The sequence below is a fragment of the Alligator sinensis genome, unplaced genomic scaffold, assembly GCF_000455745.1.
Source record: "Alligator sinensis unplaced genomic scaffold, ASM45574v1 scaffold71_1, whole genome shotgun sequence".
Taxonomy (NCBI): Eukaryota; Metazoa; Chordata; order Crocodylia; family Alligatoridae; genus Alligator; species Alligator sinensis.
Genome location: NW_005841834.1, coordinates 5,599,577 through 5,619,602, shown reverse-complemented (window position 1 = coordinate 5,619,602; position 20,026 = coordinate 5,599,577). Strand labels below are relative to the sequence as shown.

General features: G+C 42.9%; 1 protein-coding gene across 1 annotated transcript in view; it reads right to left on the bottom strand.

Annotated features, from left to right (window-relative positions):
- TRPA1 (transient receptor potential cation channel subfamily A member 1) overlaps positions 1-1,977 on the bottom strand; it is a 79,090-nt gene extending 77,113 nt beyond the window's left edge. Inside the window, exon 1 of the mRNA XM_006015312.1 lies at positions 1,858-1,977. Coding sequence (XP_006015374.1) covers positions 1,858-1,977 — 120 coding nt within the window. The remainder of the gene's footprint in view (positions 1-1,857) is intronic.
- Between the last annotated feature and the right edge of the window lie 18,049 nt (positions 1,978-20,026).

Sequence of the window (20,026 nt, the reverse complement as noted above, 5' to 3'; positions counted from 1 at the left end):
CTAGATTAAAGAGCCCATCAGCATTTGGTATTTTCATCCCGTGAACATAACTGTATACTGTGATCAAGTCACCTCCACATCTTTGTGATAAACTCTTATTGATAGAGCTCTCTTTAAGTCTCTCAGTGTAAAAGCATGCTTGCCTTCTATTTAGGATCATGCATAGGTGAACCCTCCTTCATCCACAAAAGATAGCTGGATCTACTTTGCATTGTGTGAGGGGAGGAAAGTACCTTGAAATGGTGCCTCCTATGCACTGCAGAGCTGTGCTCCATGAGAGATCCCTGTGCCTCAGTAAACATAGACATAATATAAGTTAAACCTGGAACAGGATGGAGACAGTTTGATGCGATTGCATGGCTCCATAAATCATTCCAGTTGACCCAAAAGCTGTGGGAGGTACTGCAACAGTAAGACTTCAGGGGAGATCTCAAAGAAATAATGTTGTGCAATCCTGAGTATGAGAGATATTTCCATCCCTGGGGCTCTGATGCTTCTTTATGCATGGACTAATTGCTTTGGCTGTACACAGAAATGGGGATTTTTACCTTTTATGCTTCCTTATTAAATATGGCTACCATTAAAACATATTCTGGTAGCAGCACTTTGATGGGTATCTCGTATCAGTGATTCATTGGGAGTTGCTGGATTCTGTGATGAAGAACTAGATCTGTTACTACCATTACAAAAGGCAAATCAGAGCAAAACCTACTAAAGGCACCCTTTTGACACATTTTTGCCAAGCCTTAAAGTGTAACAAATGCACACCCTTAACCACTTCCACTCCAAATGAAAGAGTGCTTTCTGCCTCTTTTAAACTTCTGTCACTTTAGTAATAGAAAAATAAAGTTCTGGGACTGAAAAATAAAGTCTGGCTCCTTTGTTGTTGATAATGTGCCCCAAACTTGTCTGAGACCTATAGTTGCATAACACTCACACTGAGGTTAAAGGGAGCTTGCTGTTGGCTTCATAAGGAAATCCCTCTCCCCCTTTCCCCATGTTCACCAACTCCCCTGACAGTACATGAGAAGACATTTACCATCCCTGCTCCTGTGTGTCATGACACCTGGATGCTAGTGAGTCACCAGGAAAAAAGGGTCCCAAGGTTTCCAGTTCTGTTCCTGGTCCCAAGCCCACTTGCAAGCATGTACAAGCATGAGCCCCACTAGTGCAATCCCATGCAGTGGTAACTATTCATGCAGATCAGCCTCTGAGAAGTGAGCTACAGTTCCTGAATGCTTGTGCTATATAGACAAGTATATCGCCTGAAGTTGAGCAGAAGGCAGGGTAGTTTTGCACTCTATGGAGTAACCAAAGTAGGTAGGTAGGTAGGTAGATCATCTATTTTAGCTATTAGATTTGAACCTTATCCACTAACCAAAGTAGATCATCTAGGCAAAGTAGATATAGTAACTAGATACAGTAGATATATTCTCTATCTTTACCTGTTAGATTTGTACCTTCTAGACTAACCGAAGTAAGCAGATAGACAGATAGACAGACAGGTGATAGATAGATCTCCAAAGTAGATAAACAGACAGATAGATGGATGACAGACAGACAGACAAACAGATGGATAGCTGTCTATGTTAGCTGTTAGATTTGCACCTTCCAGACTAACCAAAGCAGACAGACAGACGCATATCCGAAGTAGACAGACAGGTCGCTAGCTCAACCGATGGACCGCTACTACTGCGGTTAGTCTAGAAGGTGCAAATCCCCACTGCTGTCTTGTGGACTTCAGCCTAACCCGGCTCGCTGCATCTACCCGTCCTGGCTGTGCCCGCCGATGCCAGGGGTGCCCCCCGCCCCGCCCCGCATCAGGCAGCCCCGAGTGCCTCCCGCGCCCGCGTTTACCTTGAAGACGTCCTGCGAGGCGACTGAGGCGGCGTCCGCTTCGCACACGACGCCGTGGTAGGTGTCCGGATCCGCCGCCTTCTCCCTGCCCTGGAAGAGCTTCAGCAGGGAGCGTCTCATGGTCCCAGCCGCCCCGGCCCCGGCCCCGGCCCCGGCCCCGCACCGCGCTGCCTCCAGGCACCTGGGAGAGGATCAGAGCAGGCGCTGAGCCGGCGGGAAGAGCCCGCCGCGGCCGCGGGAGGGGGGGGGGCGGGAAGAGCCCGCAGCGGCCGCGGGAGGCGGAGGAGAGCCCCGCCGGGTATCGGCTCTGGAAACACCCCCTGCGGGGCTGAGCCGGGCCGCCTCTTACTGGCAGAGGGGAGGCAGGAAAGGTGCTGGGCTCAGGGGCGAGGGAGATTGATCTACCGGGAGGGCTGCTCTCCAGTCCGACAGAGAAATCTAAAAGAAACCCGGCAGGGAAAGCCATAAGGATCATTTGAAATCCGTGAGGTGGGCACGTTTTGTAGGAGCAAGGGCTGTGATTCTCACCCGGGGGCCCTGGGGGCCCTCCCAAGGGTGTTGCCAGGTTAGCGCTGTTCCATGCATAACCCAGAGATTTCCAGCCGGGACCCACAGACTTAAAACCATGCTGACCACTGTCAGCTCTCATCTTCCTGAGCTTCTTGCGGCAGAAAAATTGCTCTGTTATTTCTCTGTAGTCAAAAAAAAAAATGCAAGAAAGCTAGCAGCTGGCATATCCTGAGGGGTGCCACAAAGCTATCAAGCCTATGGCCAGGCACCTTGGGTGCATTTACATGTGCATTAATGCACTTTTCCCAACGCACATTAAATTTAGTACCCCCAGTGTGAGGTACTAAATAAATGCCCATGAGGATGCCCTAATGTGCAGTACTGAAAGCACACATTTTTAAAGTGATGTTTAATAAATGACTTCCTGCCCCTGGGGCAAGGGGCTGGACTTGATGATCTTCAAGGTCCCTTCCAGCCCTAATGTCTATGAAATCGGTAGTAGCCTATTTTATTGTGCATTAGTGTAATTGCACTTTTTAATGTAATGCTTTAATGCGCAGTAATATCAGTACACACAGTAATATTTAATGCACAGTAATTAAAGCACATGTGTAGATGTGCCCCTTGCTTTTCAAAGGGTTGAGAATCACTTCTAGAAGTTTGCAAAACCCTTCACAATTGTCTCTGAGGGGGAGTTTTCTCTCTCTCAGAAATTTGGTTTGGGTAAAACCAAGACAGCTTGTATTGCCTCAAAGAGGATCATGCCCCAGCAAAGATGTCATTGAATTTAGAGTTTGCAACTTGCTCTTTTCTACAAGTGAAGAGAAATTTTCTCACTGAGAGGAGTGGGAAGTCCCCTCCTCCCCCCTCAACCCAATATGACATTCCACCCACTGGGGAAAAAACGTGTATTAGCAGTCACAAAAAAATAGAAATGCGAACATTTCCCCCCAAATTTTTAACTGATTTTGTGAGGGATTCATTTTAACAATCTTATTGATTTCACTGTGATTGCGCAACTGTAAATAAAATAACCTAAAAGATTTTAAGTTGGTAGTGTGCTATTCTATTCCTTGAGTTCTTTTAAGTTTCCAACATATTACTGGCTACTAGACATCCATAGGATTTTGTATCATGTGCTCAGGGCAATAGTACGTTAAAAATTTTCAGTGCAGTTATTTGAAATTAAAAATAAGCAAATGGAAGACTTAAGGCAAGACTATAACTTCGATGTTGAGAAATCAAGCTCCCAGATCAGAATATTCTGCTACAATGTGTTCTTGTCATAGAGCACATCTACTTAACTCGGATGCTAAGTCCAGTATAATAATACGGGAAGGGAAACAATTCTGTCTTCAGAAAAACTAGACCAGCACCTAACATATATATAATTGTCTCTCTTTCTGCACTACTGTACTAGACTCAACCTCATCAGTTCTTAAAAAGTTAGGTCAGCCTTTGGGCTTCTTGATTTCACATACTCATTGTGGGTTATACCGGAAACTGAGGACTGGCCATGAAGATAGAGTCAGTTTAAGAAAATAATAAGAAAGGTAATGAGAAAAAAGGACAAAAAAAAACCCATTTACAAATGATTAAACAACTTTAACTGATTGCACTCAGTTTGGGATACCTTAACTGAGTCATCCTTCATTTAGGAGCTTTAACAGCTTTATTTAATTCAGGATACCTTTACAAAAGCATTCATATATTGAGTGAACTAAGGGGTCTTTAAAGTTCAAAGATTTAGAATTTCTGTCAGTAACTTTCATGCAAACTTAAAACTGTAGACAAATTTTTCTAAGGCACATAAAGTGATCTGAAGGAATTGCAGAAGTCAGGTGCTCAGTCAGACAATACTATAGCTCAGCAAGAAAGTTACTACTGCCTATAATTATGATCCATTTTGCAGTAATTATTATAGGCTATGAAACTGTATTCTTTACTGCTTTTTCTTGTGTCATTCAGCAGAATTCTGTTCCTTTTGTGTACCTAAAAGTAAATTTTCTAGTAACATTGTTGGCAGTCGTGTACAGATTGTGATTCTATTATTCCTGCACTGTGCAAGCATGGGCTTTGAACATAGATTAAGCATGTTCATTAGGCTATGCCTTGGCCAGACAGGTACACAGCTATGTATGTGCGTACCTGAACTGAAGTCCAAGAAAAGAGTAGGAAGAAGGAAGCAGTAGCACACTTTGCCTCCCTTGAAGTTTTAGCCCAACTGCTAGCTGTCCAACTTCTTTCCAACTTCCCAGCACAGTACCCTAACCAGCCTGCCACAGATTAGCCATTATCCAGGTCTTTCTCTGGCATTCTTTTTGAAGCTCAGTCACTTCCTCTTGCATTTAATAATGATTAGATGGAAAACAGAGCAGAAGTCTCTGCTCCACTGAACACGTCTATACAAGATGCTATGGTGCAGTAGCAACAAACTACTGTGCCGTATATCGTTGCTACCATGCCATGGGTGACACGTAGGGGGGGCATGGAGTGGTACATGTCCCCCCTAAGATTGGCCGCCGCTGAAGCCGCCACCAGCTTCTGCAGGTGGTCACCACTTGCCACCTACTCCCCTCACCCCCACCCCTTGCTGTTGACGCAGCTGCTAGGGTCTGCAAGCAGTTGCTGCTCACCGCTGACATCACCACCAGTATCTGTGGGCGATCCCCGCTTGCTGACACCAATGCCAGAATCTGCAGGCAGTCCCCACCCGCTGCTCATCGCCATGGTGACCCGCCAGTCATTCATGTACTGGGCAGTAGAGTTGTGGGCACTGACCGTGATGTGACATGATGCTACTGCACAGTAGTAATGAGCTACTGCTCAGTAGCTTGTTGCTACTGTGCAATAGCATCAGAAAAGTTCCATGTGGCAATAGCTCCAGTTACTGCACAGTCATTTAGTACTTGCTTATGCAAGTACTAAATGACTGCACAGTAACAACTGCACAGGCTGCTGTTCATGTAGATGCAGCCACTGAAAGCTAAGGCCCAGGCTAGAACCCAGGATGGCAGCAGCTATCTTACTGAGCCACACACCCTCTGGCAAGCTGTCTTTCTCCTGGCCCCACATACCTTATTCTCATGGCTAACACTGGGGACCAGCTTCAAGAAGAAGCATGGAGAGGGCCCTGAATAGAACCAAACCTATGGAATGATGGTTAAAATGTTGTGCTGAAAAGTCAGAAAGATAAAGGTCATTCTCCATGCAAAGAGGGAACTAGACTGGGGGTCCTTTTTTCCCTGGGCAAGTGCCCTAATCACTCAGCTATCAGGGTTAAAGCAGTCTTCCCCTTCCCCTCCTCCCACCCTGCCCTTCTAACACATATTAATCATGGGTACTGGCCAGCTACATTCTCATGACTTACACACACTTATGCCTCCAAAATGGGCACACATGCATAGCCACATACCTGCTTGGCTGAGCATGTTTGCTCAGCCTATGTGCATGTGCTTACATGGCCACACATGCAGGGATAATAAAATCTCACAACCTGTGTTAAAATTATGATTTGGAGTGTTAGCAAAATGTGCACTTATTATCTGTAGGCTCACAATGTGAAGACTTGTGCTATGTCCCTCCCTTCCTCCCCCCATACGTACTGGACTCAGATGTTCCAAGAAACTAATGACCAAGTGGGGCTATACCATTGGTTCAACCACCTGTGACTGTTCAACCACAGAGCCTCAGACTATGCAACACCTACTGCTATGCCCACTGCTCAAAGGCACATGTAAAATGAAAGATCTTGCAACGTACAATAAATGAGAACAAGCATGTGTAACAAAATGGTCAAATGTGGTGTAGAGACACAAGAAGAAGATGACAACCTGTGTGTAGGTACCACTACTTACTTGACTAGAGAATGGCCTTTTTGGTGCAAAAATAAAAACAGAATTTCACCCATTGCTCTGTTTTTCTGAAACAATACCTTAGAAATGAAAATACACTCCTGCTCTTCCTTGGTTTTGAAGTATTTTGTTTTCCTGAATGAGGACTGAAACTGTTTCTTTTGCTTAAGGAGTGGATTAGATAGTGTACATTTCCATGATAATCAGTTTATTTAGAAATGTTTTTTAAAGTGCATTTTAAGGCATGAGTACAACATTTCTAATGGAATATATAAGAAAAGTAGTTTTATTTTCATATTTACATGGCTTAAAATGGCTTAATCAAATTTGTTTAAATTTCCAAAGAGAAAAACTCACAATATCTTTTTTAGAAATTTTTTTTAGAAAAAATACTGATTGGCTAGTAACAGGAATTAGAGTGTAAATGTGATCAAGATTGCAGATGTGTTGAAAACATAACATTGAAATCATCCAAGTTTCAAAATCTCCACTCAAAAATATTACATTTGCAGTACATGTAATGCTGCTAAAGGAAGCAAACTGAGTTACCATTGTTTTACATGGTTAAGACTGAGAACAAAATTTTAGTACTATAAAGTTTTTTAAAGGGTTTGGATTTAATCATGCCAAGAATAGGAATGAAATGAGTTATAGAGGCACATATACAGGTCATTCAGATTTCAGTGAGTATAGGTAAGTATAAAAATATAATAGTAATAGGAAATATAATGTTGTATTCTGGATTCAGTTCTTTTATGGTATTCCAGCTGATATCACTGAAAGCTATAGTGTACCATGCATAGTCATCTAATAATTTGCCCAGATGCACTGCTGTAAACTGATAAGACAGAAAATAGTTCAGTAATGATGTCACCAAACTGACAAGCAGAGCATAGAAAAATGGTTACAGAAAGGCTAGGGAAAACTGGCATGGAAACTAGACTCTTTTAAATAAGAAAGAGAGAACCCACATTCTGGACGGCTTCACTAGCCAGTATCTAGAGATATTTTCCTAGAATGTGAGAGACCTACTTTGACGGCGCTCACTTCTCACTCTCACAGTCTCTCACTGATTCATCACAAAAAATAAAGTCTGTTCTTGAAATTTCAAAAATATTTACAGTTCATAAAAATAGTTCCCACACAGCTCTCACCTGGTAAGCTAAGCTGATGGAAGTTCAGGGTATATTTTTCCATAAAGGACCATTGAAGGGGCAGAAAGGGTCATTAAAAAAAGATGACATAAACAAATGTACCCCTTCTAGTTCTTCCTTTAACAATTGTCACTGCTGCTAGACTGGTGCATTTTTCCACTGACTGCCATCTTTCCATCCCTAATTTGGCTTTGGCAGTGGAACTTTGTGCTTTAGTTTATCCTCTCACTCTTTGTGAGAAATTTTAGCTTAATAATTAACATTGTAAATACAGTATGAAAAATTAAATGTTTACTTTATGATGGACGAATGTAGCAATGAAATTGCCTATATTTAACTAATACTTGTTAAGACCATATCTATCATTACTTTTTGCATACAATTACCATTCACTTCAAGTAGAATGGAACACTGTCAAACTATGAACTCAGCGTAATGGAACATCACTACCAATCCAATGGTTCAATCAATTTTTTAATTATATTTCCAGCTTACATTACTCTCATTTTGGAGTCTTACAGTGATGTGCAGAAGAAATAGTGAAATATGAAAAATAATATGAACATTTTTAGATCCCAAGAGGAGTCAAATGGAATCATAAATATACTGACCACAGCTTCACATTTCTACATAATGACTTGACCTTAAGGAACTCATTCAAATAAGCAGTTAAAAAGTAATACTTCTTATAACTGTTTTCCCTGGAGTAAATTAAAAACACATTTTTACCACTTTCTTTCAAATATGAGCTTGCTAATAGTAGAAACATGGATCCATTAGCACAAGCAAAATTCACAGAAGGTAACCTTAGAGCATATTTTCATTGAAAATGTGACTGTTTAATACTTAGATTGCATATACAGCAAATACATAAGGTCCCAGCTTTGCTCCAGGCTCCAAATAAAGTCAAGATTTACCTGCATAGGAATTGCCCTACATCAGTGCCCTGAGTAGCTTTGCCTCAGTAAATGGAAAGGTTAAACTATAGCTATTACTCAGAAGTTAATCCCTATTAGCAGCAATGTCAAAAAGGAATTGTGTAAAATGTGATAGATAGGACACCATTGTTTAGAATTTTGCATTATTGATTTACTTCAATAAGCCAAAATGAATCTCTGGTGTAACTTTAAAGATACTGATGCAGTTAACAGAGATGAATTTGCTCTAACAATCTAAACATGTTACAAAACTATGGTCAGACAGAAGTTCATAATAAGCACTTCTCATAACAATACTCATAACTAGGCCGTGCAAAGTGGTTAGTATTCACTTCGGATTTGGATTCAGCCGATTCAGGGGACTGTGATTTGATTGGGTGATTCAAATCACTGCCCTGAATCGATTCAGCTGAATCTGATTCGGAGATTCAGCCATTGCCGAATCGACTGAATCTCTGAATCAAACAGGCCTCATCCCCTGCCCGCAATCCCAGCCCCATCAATGGCTGCCCAGTCTGGCCCCAGCATCCCAGCACTATAAAAAAAAAAGGCCCTCACTTACTGGCTCCTGCCAGGCAGGGGTGTGATGCCCGCTATCCCACTCACTGCCCCTGTGCTGCATGGAGGGCTCTGCCATGAGCCTCCATGCCCCGCCCACTCTCCCAGCCCCATCAATGTCTGCCCTGCCTGGCCTCAGCATCCCAGTACTTTTTTAAAAAAAAAGCCCCACACTCACCGGCTCCTGCGAGGTGGGAGGGGGCAATCCCTGCTATCCCACTGCCCCGCGCTGCACAGGGGGGCTCTGCCCCGAGCCCCCAGAGGCCCCAACAGCCACTGTAGGATCTGGTGAATGCAGGGCTTTTTTTTTTTTTTTTTAAAGCACTGGGGTGCGGGGGCCGGGGGGGCCAGCCATTGATGGGGCTGGTAGAGTGGGTGGGAGTCAGTGGGGGCGGGCTCAGGAGGGCTTGGAGAGCAGGCAGGGGATGGTGCCTGGCGGGGTTCCCCACATGGTCCTGTCCCCCCCAGCTTTCCCCCCTACCCCGTATTTACCGGCACAGAGTCTGGGTTCAGCTCCCTATGGTGGCAAGCAGAGACTGCCCGAATCTCCTCCAAATCTTTTCCGAATTGATTCAGAGGCTTCAGATCAATTAGAACCCTTTTATTGGTCTCCCAATTCAATTCGGATTTGGAGATTCGGCTGCCAAATCAGGCCGAATCTCCTCCAAATTGAATCAGCAACTGAAGCTTTGTACAGCCCTGCTCAAAACCTATGGCCACCTATAAGTTTATCAGGGGTGCTTACCAGGAACTGGGGGAATGTCTGTTCACCAGAGCGCCCCAAGGGTTGACAAGGTCAAACCAGTCACAAACTCCTCCATGACTGTTTCAGGCTGGACATAAGGAAGAACTTCTTTACTGTCTAAGCCCCCAACATTTGGAATAGATTGCCGCTGGAGGTGGTTCAAGCACCTACTCTGAATGCCTTCAAAAGACATATGAATGTTTATCTTGCTGGGATCCTATGATCCCTGCTGATTTCCTGCCCCTGACTGGACTTGATGATCTTCTGAGGTCCCTTCCAGCCCTAGTGTCTATGAATCTATGAAATCTATGAAATATAAAGAACAGTAACATTATCTTTGTATACCAATAATCCAGTTTCCTTTAATGTGATGTTAAGTTAAGGAGTATTCACATTGAATATAGGACTCCACATAATAAGACTATCCCTAATTAGGAAACAAATTGAAGCCTGGCAAATAATAGCATGGAAAATATGTATTCTGCTTAATTGGTATGCCTTTCTGTGATGAAGGGAAGCTTAACCCATATGTTTATTCCTTTGGCAAAAGCTTTCAGAGCTAGATCCACAAAGGGAGTAGGTGGGGTTTTATATGCCTTCCTTTAGGTGTACAGCAACTAGAATGAAATCCATAACCCTGCATCAGGTACCTAAGCTCCCTATACCAGGTAAAGGGGAAGTTAAATGCTGGAGAATGGGATTCACAGTAACCAATGTGCTTTATGAGCCACGTCAGCTAGCAAAAAGGGAATGCATCCTGCCTCTCTCAGCAGCTCAGATACTTATGGGCACGTCTACATGAGACATTTAACTGCTCAATAGCACAGTTTACTGCACACTAAGCATGTGTGTCTACATGTGCACATGCTTACTACACAGTAACCCTTGCTAATCACAAGTAAATTTGCTACCTGCAAATGCAAGTAACAAATTTACTTTCAATTAGTAATGGTGCAGTAGTGCTCATGTAGATGCTTGACCAAGAGCAAATCTGCTCCCAGTCTGCCATCCACCAGAGGGTGGGAGACTTCTCCCTGCCCCTGGGAGCTGTCTGCTGCCAGAGTGGGCCCTGCCACTGGAGCCCAGGTACAGACTATGTCCTTCTCTCCCAGTGCCAGCTCCACAACCATGAAGCCGGTACTGGGAGACCCTGATCTCCCCAGCTTGTTCCCCACCCAGCTGCATGCTCATGGAGCTGAGTGGGGAACAGGCTCCCCAGCCTCCACCCCACATGCAGGATGGAAGCTAGGAACTGTCCTGGTTAGGGGCTAGGAAATGTCTTTGGAACTGTCCTGGTCACCTGTCCCGAGTGATTGATACACAGGGCTTGGAAAATGCTGCAGGGATGGGTTTGGTCCCAGACCCCTGCCCTGATCTCCTGGTGGGGTAGCTAGTTGGTGCCATTCTAGAGCACACATAGATCTAGAGGGTAGCAGTGTGGGGTGGGCATTATCAGAGTATCCTTACCATCACATTTCCAGGATTGGTGCATGCAATTGGGAGTAGGTGGGTAGGACCATGCTTTTCAGTGACAACTAAAAAGCACAGGGTATGGATGTACCCTTAGTCAGAACAGATCAGGCTTCATAGCTTGGAGATCTTGCTTGAAATTAGGTGCTTAAGTCACCTGAGGAGGTGGTCACATTTTTCTTCTAAAATATAGCAGAGGGGAAAATACAGTAGTTTAGCAGATAAAGCAATCACCTGGAATGATGTCAGAGACAGAAACCTCTTGGATTTTATGTCCTTCTCACTCTGAGGGAATTCACACCACTTCCTGCCTCTAGGAACATATCCTCCTTATAGACTGCTCCAGAGGTAGATCCAGAGGGTGGTGAAGTAGAGCAGTTGCACCTCCCCTTTGATTCTTGTTTCACCCAAACTTTAAAACCAACTGCCCAGGAGGCAGAGGCATTTCTACTCAGGCAGTAATCAGACAGTCAATTGACTTTATGGCTCATGATCATCTCCCTGATTGTTGTTAATCTCTCTCTACTCCACAAGTGTTAACAACCCTCTATACTTTCTATTGATCTTGATGTTCCACTATTCAAACTATCCTTTCTTTTGCAATTTTGCTTTCTGTTAGCCACTCCTGGCAATGTATCCTTTCTATTTCAGAGCCCTGCAGACTGTTTTTAGCTCTAGCTAAAAACCTTAATTCAAGTGTGTCGTAATATTAACTTAGATGTATAGATGACTGACAGGCCACGTCTAAACAAGCTGGTGTTACTGCACAGTAGCATCCTCACAGGTTTTTTTTCTGAAACTCCTGTGCAGTAGGTCATTATTACTGCACACTAGTATCATAACATGGTTAGTGGCCCCAACACTACTGTGCATTAGCAATAAAATACTGTACAGTAGTTCATTGCTACTGCCCAGTAGTGTCTTGTGTAGACGCGGCCACGGTGAAGTATGAGAGGTATTATATCAAAATACTCAAGAAGGCCAGATTTTGTTCTGTCAATCTGATCTGATGTGTATTTAACTATAATGACTACAGGAGTCATGACAATATCTTTTGACTAATTTTGGCCTAGTTTGTTGCGTTTTTTCAAGTTCAATATACAATATAGCAAATCACTGCACATTCTAATAGTTATATTGGTTTTTGCTTTGATCTTAAACCTAATAAGTTAGTGCTAGCCCACTAGCATATTAGGACAGCTCCTAGTTTCTCTTTAACTGGAGAAAAATGTGTTGTGTTACATGTGATGATATGCCACGCTGTCTGCACTCCCCTTTTATAAAATTCTAGATCTGGACTGGCCTATTCTTGTATCTCTCTTCATAGATGTTGGATCTGTGCCATTGTACAGAAAAGAATTTGGGGGTCATTGAGCAAGAGGGAGCGAGTATGAATCCAGTGTAGTCATCAGAGTAGACACCTGGGAAAGGAGAAACCTAGGTTCTGGTCCTTGCTCCCAAGATGCCTTCTGTAGTTTATATTAAATTGTCATTGGGTAAAAAATGCTAACTGCAGTTGTTGGAGCAGAGACCAGAAATCAGGACTTCACCTTCTCAGCTGAGTAGGTAGCTAACAATTAAGCTACAGTCATCCTGTCCCTTATTTTGTCCCAGATATCCTGAATTCTTTGCCTGTGGTGTGGTAGGAAGGACATTCTTCCAGGAAGTCAGATGTAGAGGTTTGAACCTTCTTAGGTTCAAGAGAGTCTAGAGTCCAGGTTTACCCAATTCCTAGGTGAGTGCTGTATATACTTGACTGTTTTATAGAAGGTGTGTGTCATTGCTCTCTTCTTTCCATATTTTTGAAAGAAAGTATCCATGATCACTGTGTTTTGTGTGGACCTCACTCCTGCCGGGTGTGTTACATGCTTTCTAAGCATCCACATTGGAGAAGCCCCTCAAGAACTCAGTGCAGAATGTTTTGCTTGTGAATCCCTGTCACTCAGGCTTGTGAGATAGCTGTTAAGCAATGCTGACAAGATTGTAGCAGTTCTGGGAATGTGCAAAGGCACAATTCTAGGCATGTTCGGTAATGTAAATGGTGAAAACAAGTGCCTATAGGGTTTTGAGAATCATGCTCTTGGACATAAATATGTTGTTTTTCATGTAAATCCCATTTTTTACACAACTCCTTTGGGTGCATCAGATTTTTGTTTTTTATGATCTGTGAAACTGTATTAAACTATATTGAAAGTATACTTCCTATTTCTGTTACTATCTTGATCTTTCCACATCAGCTCCACATTCTAGGCTACTATTGTTGTCCATACAGATAGCATCTCATCCCAATTTTACATAGATCTCTTCTATAATTTGAGTGCCCACTGAAATTTTACAGACAACAGCCTTACTACTGCAATGGAATTTTCCATTAATCAGGAATTCTGTTTACTCAGGCCCAAAAGATCATCTATTAAGCAGATCCTACTCTGTCTACAACTATGTTTAGCTGAAAGAGGTTTCTAAGCAAGAAGATCTTTTCCTCCAACAGTGTATATATAATACTGGTATTAGAATACTGGTATTAGAATTAAGCATATTTATCAACAGCAGACTAAGTTATATGTTGTTTAGATACAATAATCTTTCATAAGTCAAGAATAGTGCGGAGCTAAGCCATCATATAGATCATAGTAGGACCTAAAGCTATTTAATGAAGATATAATATAGCATTTGCTGACCCATCAGAGTTTGGGTAAGAGATGAAGAGGCAAAGGAATGAGCAGGCAAGAGAATGTCAAAGATGAGATGAGTTTTAAAAGTATGAGAAAGACAGATCAGAAGAAGTTGGCTAGACATTGCTTAGCATTCATTAGTGGTTTTATACAAGCTAGATCTGGTTTAGGGCACAGCATAGTGTATTTACTTGAATGTAAGATGAGCCTCCCCTCCACCATTGGTGAGGGAACCCCTCATCTTAGATTCAAGTATGGGCCAGGGAAGCAGCTGCTGTGGCTCTAGACAGGGCCAGCATGCCTCATGAGGTAGGGTGGAGATGCATGGGACAGGGGAAATCATAGGGGAAATGCAGGGGTAGGGGGCGCTTAGTGCAAGGGGGAGTGCAGTAGAAATGATGTATGAAGCAAGGGGAGCACACGGAGCAGGATTTGCCATGCAGGGGGTAGCATGTGCAGTGCAGGGGATAGCATGCTGGGGTACATTAAACATGTCAGGCTACATTTCAGGATCCTGCTTCCCCAAAATAACCAAATGATAATTTATCACCCAAGGTGTCACTAAAAACATTTGCATTGAACTCTACTCTGCTTTCAATAATGCCTTCACAATCACTTTGTTATCCCAACAAACAGAACTTTATCTATTTAATTATTCTGTATCTGAACTGGGAAAAATATGTTAGAATATAGAAGTACCTGCTTTCTCTAAAAAAGAAAAGAGTACTAATTAACTAACTCCATATTGATATACATATCTATATATAGTTTCTATGTACACAATTTAAATAGCTGAATATTTACTATGGATTTAACCTGAATATGCAACATAAAAATATAGTTTCTTTATGTTAAGTTAGTTGTGCTGTTTAAACCTACATAATTCAAATAAACTGAAAAAAAATCGTCATTGGATACTTTTATTTTTGCTTTCTGATTGCATTTGCATTAAGAAGTTCATGACAGAACCTGCAGGTTGGATGGTGCAAGATACTTAGTATGCTTGCTAACTGTGTAGACTCTCATTGAAGTTGTGTTCTTCGTTGGTCTAGGCCAGAGTGGATAAAACCTTGCAAAATCAGGTTCTGCATGCTTAATAGAGGAAGATAGCACTGAGTTTAGGTAGTTCTTTGAAATATATATACTGTGATTTATATTCTGTAGGCAGGCACTGAGCACCAATAGATCAATTTTATTCTTATTAACAAGCATGTTTTACCTATAAGCATATGAAAGTTAAAATCAATTACAGTTACAAAACACTACTCATAGGTATAATCGCTAATACATACAGTAGTAACTTAAATGCATTTGTTATAGCAGTAAGGCTTGCTAAGATCTATTGAGGAACAGTATCTTTCTTACGTTAAAAATAAAAACTACACAGTGAACACATGTACACAATAAAAATACATACTATGGTACATACAACATCAAATGATATTTTGTATCAACCTTCTTTTTCCATGTGGAGAAATGCCTTAATTATGCAATAATTTATGTTATTATGTTAAAATATTATATTATTATACTAAAATATTATATTAAAATATTTATCTTAAAAGATTAGTTATGCAAAATTTACACCTAAATATATATTTCAAGAGAATCTATGTTGTGCATAAAGAAGCTTATTCTAAAAATGCAAAAGAGCATGTGCAATTATGATTCTATTTGATCTATATAAATATAAAGTTATACCTACCATTCAAAGAAGTTTGCAGAGGTTGATGATTTCTTTCTGCAATATATACATAAAAAAAAGAAGATAAGACGATTCAAACAGTTATCTGATACTTTTATCAGGTAGTTCCAGTGGAGTGGGCAGCCAGAAGTTATGTCAGAGTGGTTTGTGCTGTATGCAAGGTGTCTTTTATTTAACAGAAATTTCCATGCAATGAACATTGGAGGAGGAGCATCAATATTCACAAAGTGACCTTTGAAGACATTATTTTACAGCTAACCAAACGCAATCCACGTTTTTTTTTTTTATCAGCTCCAAATGTACCTAGCATTTCAGAAGTTTTTCTAAAGCAATTTCTTAGAGGAGCTTAAGTTTTGTTAGGTAGTCACTGGAGGGTATTTGTTTATCTATTTGCAGTGAACTAATTGCTTTTAATGGATAATCCAAATAGTGTACAAGAATAAAGATTCACTGTACTAATAAATGTTTAAAGATTAAAGTTTATAAAACAGCAAAATGTGATCAATACCTAATGTAATATGAAACAGAAGAGAACAGAAGTCTCATGTACTTTCTTTTTTAAATAAATTGTATTTGGTTTTCTGTAGTTTCTCTCAAAATAGCACAAGATTGCTTAGTTCATTTGAACAAATTCTCTAATGCATCTTCAGCGCGATCTGCATTACACAGAGAGCCATGCTACACATAATGACTTTCTGAAATGCTTTCATGAAATGGGAACATTTAGCGTGCATATTTATACAGAAGAATTTCCGACCACAATTATTTCAACCAAGTTATCTTGTCCCATACTCCAGGATGCACAACTGTATTTGCATTTGTATAGTCTGGGTAAATTTAGCTAGTTGTAGTATCTTGTAGTATCTCATACCCTCTAATTTACTGGCATTACGATTAAATTATTTTAAACTATTGAACAAATCTTGGTTTTTGGTGTAACTGGAAAGCTTTGGCTTATGTTTTCACAAGTAATCATTTAAACAAATGCTTAAACTATTCTGTTTCCCAGTTCATCTTCTACAAAGGCATTTTCAAAAAAGCATTTTGTTTTACATGGTGGGCCAGGTAGATAAATTAAAGGAGCATACAGATATCATACAATGTAGACATAATCTTATGTGATAGGGTGCTCCTCCAGAGACAACTGGGGTCCCCCTTGTTGTGGGGCAGTATCTGGGTACCTACTCTGGTCCCCTAGTCTGGCCCCTTTTCTCTCTCTTTCCTGCCATGTCTTGGTGTTAACTGAGGTATTCTCTTGAGAGGCTGTCTTTAAGGAACATAAGCCTAGGCCACAGGTTCCTTGTCCCTCTATTGTGTCCTCAGCTCTGAATCTGACAGGGATGTACAGAGCTTTGTCTCCTCTCTCTTTCTCTTGTCCCTGGCACTTTTTGCTAGCAGGTAGATGTCTAGACCTGCTAGGCTCCAGTATGTCTTAGTCCTCCTTTTATCCAGGATCTGGCCAGTCTGAGTTCTGGCCCCACTCCAGATTTCTCATCCGCTACCTCCCACTCCCGAAAGCCATCAAAGTCCCCCCTCTCCTCCCCCCTGCTCCCCGCCCCCCAAAAAAGCTCAGGAAAAATCTCAGTGCACTGCTGGGCACTCTGCTTTGCAGCATCCTTGCCACCCTAGTCCACCAGGTGTTACTATTGTCATGAGAACAAAAAGAAAGAAAGAAGAAAAAAAATAGAACAGCAAGCAGGCTTGTACTGGGCTCTTAAGACAGCCCATGATCTTTGAGATGCACCATCTCCCTGGGCCCCTTGGTGTTATCATGAACAGTTTTAGTCTGTCTATGCCTACTCAGCCTCCCCCTGGGTCTCCTCCAGGGTGAATATAAAACTACCCTCCAAGTTAGAGTCCCCTTCCCAGGGTCTTCCAAGTCACAAACAAAAGAAAATAAAAGAATGGAAAAGAAAGGAGGTCCTGAGTATTTCCTGGGCACTGGCTCCTTCATTCTGGGTTGATGGACGTCCCTCCTTTCAGGCATCAGCTCTCCTGGCTGGAGGGGTTCCTGCCCTTGCCTCCCAGTGGAGCTCTGTCTCCCTCCACTGCCATGGCCAGTTCTCTTCTTCTGGCCTGGGGAGAATTTATATCTGTCAGTCATGCCCCCTGCCCCGCATCAGTTGACCAGTCTTTCTGCTCTCTGGGTGCAGGTGTGCTCAGGGGTGACTGGTGCCTCCTGAGTCTTGGGGGGCACAATATGTGGGTGGGCCCAAGGGCAAGGCAAAAGCCCCATATCCACTCTTATACTTCTTTGCCATGACTTACTGCCTCCCTTCCCCCCCCCCGCCATGCCACTGGCCTGTGCAGCAAAAAAAATGCCCTGTCCTGAGCAGTGCTGAGTCAGGGGCCAATCTCAGGTGGGGCACGTGCTCCCTCCCACCAGTTGCCTGTGGGTGTGCTCAATCTCTTGCTTTCTTCCCCCTGCTAGGTCCTGTAGCTGACTGACTGAAGGCTGAGCTTTGCAAGTGTGAGCTCCTGGCCCAGGGCCTGTCCTCATCCCTTCTCAGGGTCCATAATCCCCCTCTGTACTGCAAGCTGCTCACCCCTTTCTATGTAGCTGGGGTGATCCTTGATAACCAGGATCTTCTCTGCCCTGTCTGTGCTGGCTGGGTTCCTCCTTACTGGAGATAATCACCCCTTTCTCTGGGCTACATAAGTTTGGGCCTTGAAGAGCCCCCACTGCCTTTCCTTCCCTGGCCCCCTCCTCATTGTAACAGGGCTATTATAGGGTTCCCTGTTACACCTTACTGCAATCCTTAAGCATTGAAAAATTAAGTGCTTCTTCCTTCCATTCTCTTATTCTGTCTGTCTGCTTAACAATGACAGTGAATAAAGGCTTGCCACTCATTCAGTAAAAGATTGTCCTTCTTGAAAGCAACTTATGTTTAGATTCTGATTCCTGTGTTTACTGACAGCCAAAGAAAAAATCCACCTCTCATTACACATTTTTGGCCAGAATCATACCTATGTTTTTACTCAGTAGTTTGGAAAGACAGTGTGCTGAATTCTGATTCCTATACAAAGATCCACATTCTGATGAATGTTCATAGTTTCATAGTTGGTAGGGTTGGAAGGGACCTGAGCAGATCATCAAGTCCAACCCCCTGCCTTGGGCAGGAAAGAATGCTGGGGTCAAATGACCCCGGCAAGGTGATTATCTAGTCTCCTTTTGAAGACCCCCAGAGAAGGAGCGAGCACCACTTCCCTTGGAAGTTGGATCCAGATCCTAGCTGCCCTGACTGTGAAGTAGTGCCTCCTGATATCTAGCCTGAACTTACTCTCAGTCAACTTATGGCCATTATTCCTTGTTACTCCTGGTAATGCTTGGGGGAACAGGGACTGTCCCATAGCCCGGTGGCCCCCCTTGGCCAGTTTGTAGACAGCTTCAAAAGCTGCTCTGGATTCTGTGGCTGAAATGTGGTATGTAAATCAATATTTTAAATATCAGGGCCCTGGGTCCCAGCACTTCTGAGCATTGCAGCTGGTATAAACCAAGAAATGGCACCAGTTAGTTCAGATTAGTTTTAAAACCAATTATCCCCAGATAACTAGATCCCCTCTCAGCCTTCTCTTGTGGAGGCTGAACAGGTTCAGGTCCTGTGCCTATGAGCCTGTGCTCGTAGGGCCTGCCCTGCTGCCCCCCCGATCATGTGAGTGGCCCTCCTCTGGACCCTCTCGATGCTGTCCACATCCCTCCTGAAACGAAGTTCTTAGCATCTGACCAAGTAGATTTTTCTAGTATGAATAGAAAGCTCATACCTCTATACTAGTTAATATCTAAGGTGCCTATGCCTATCCTGTTCTATATAAGCTACCTAAACACAGCTGTATAAAGAGAGAGTCATGCCTCACCTTGAGCAATCCCACTTAAGTCTTTGAGGGACATCAGTCAATATCTGAAGTCATCTTTCTCTCCTTCACCTTGATCCCAATCAACTGTAATGCCAGACATTTGAATCTTCCTTCTCTGTTTGTTTCAGTCAGGAGCATCTTCTGTTTTTATTTCCAGGTTATTCACATCATCCCTAACTACATCCTTCGGTCGCAACCTTGGCCTTTTTCTCATTTCCTGTTCCCTTTGGCTTTCATCTTTGTTACTCTTCTCAATACCCTTCCTTCTTCACCATACAGGAAGTGCCCTAGCCTCCCTGACCTCCCTGATGTGTGGGCCGGGAGCGACCCGAGCCCTTTTCCGCGCTGCATGCAGGCTGTGGCCAGCAGCCCGGGAACGCCGGGTCGGAGAGGGAAGGCCGTTGAGCTGGAATTAGGCACAAACGCGTATCGGTAGTTTAAAAGATTGTTTACTTACACCAAGATGGCAGTGGTGCAGGCTGGAAAGCTTGCTTGAGTTGCGGTTACAGACAGAAAAGAAAACAAAACTCGAAACTGCAGGGCACGAGGGTACGTCGCAAAAGGTTTCGGCGACGGGAAAAATAAACCTGCAGGACTCGAACCCGGGTAGAAGAGCTCTGAGATCGGTCAAGGACTCTCACGAAGTTTGCTAGGCTCCGTGGGTCCAGTTCTTTTACGCGCCGGAAGGGATACGTCTGGACTGCG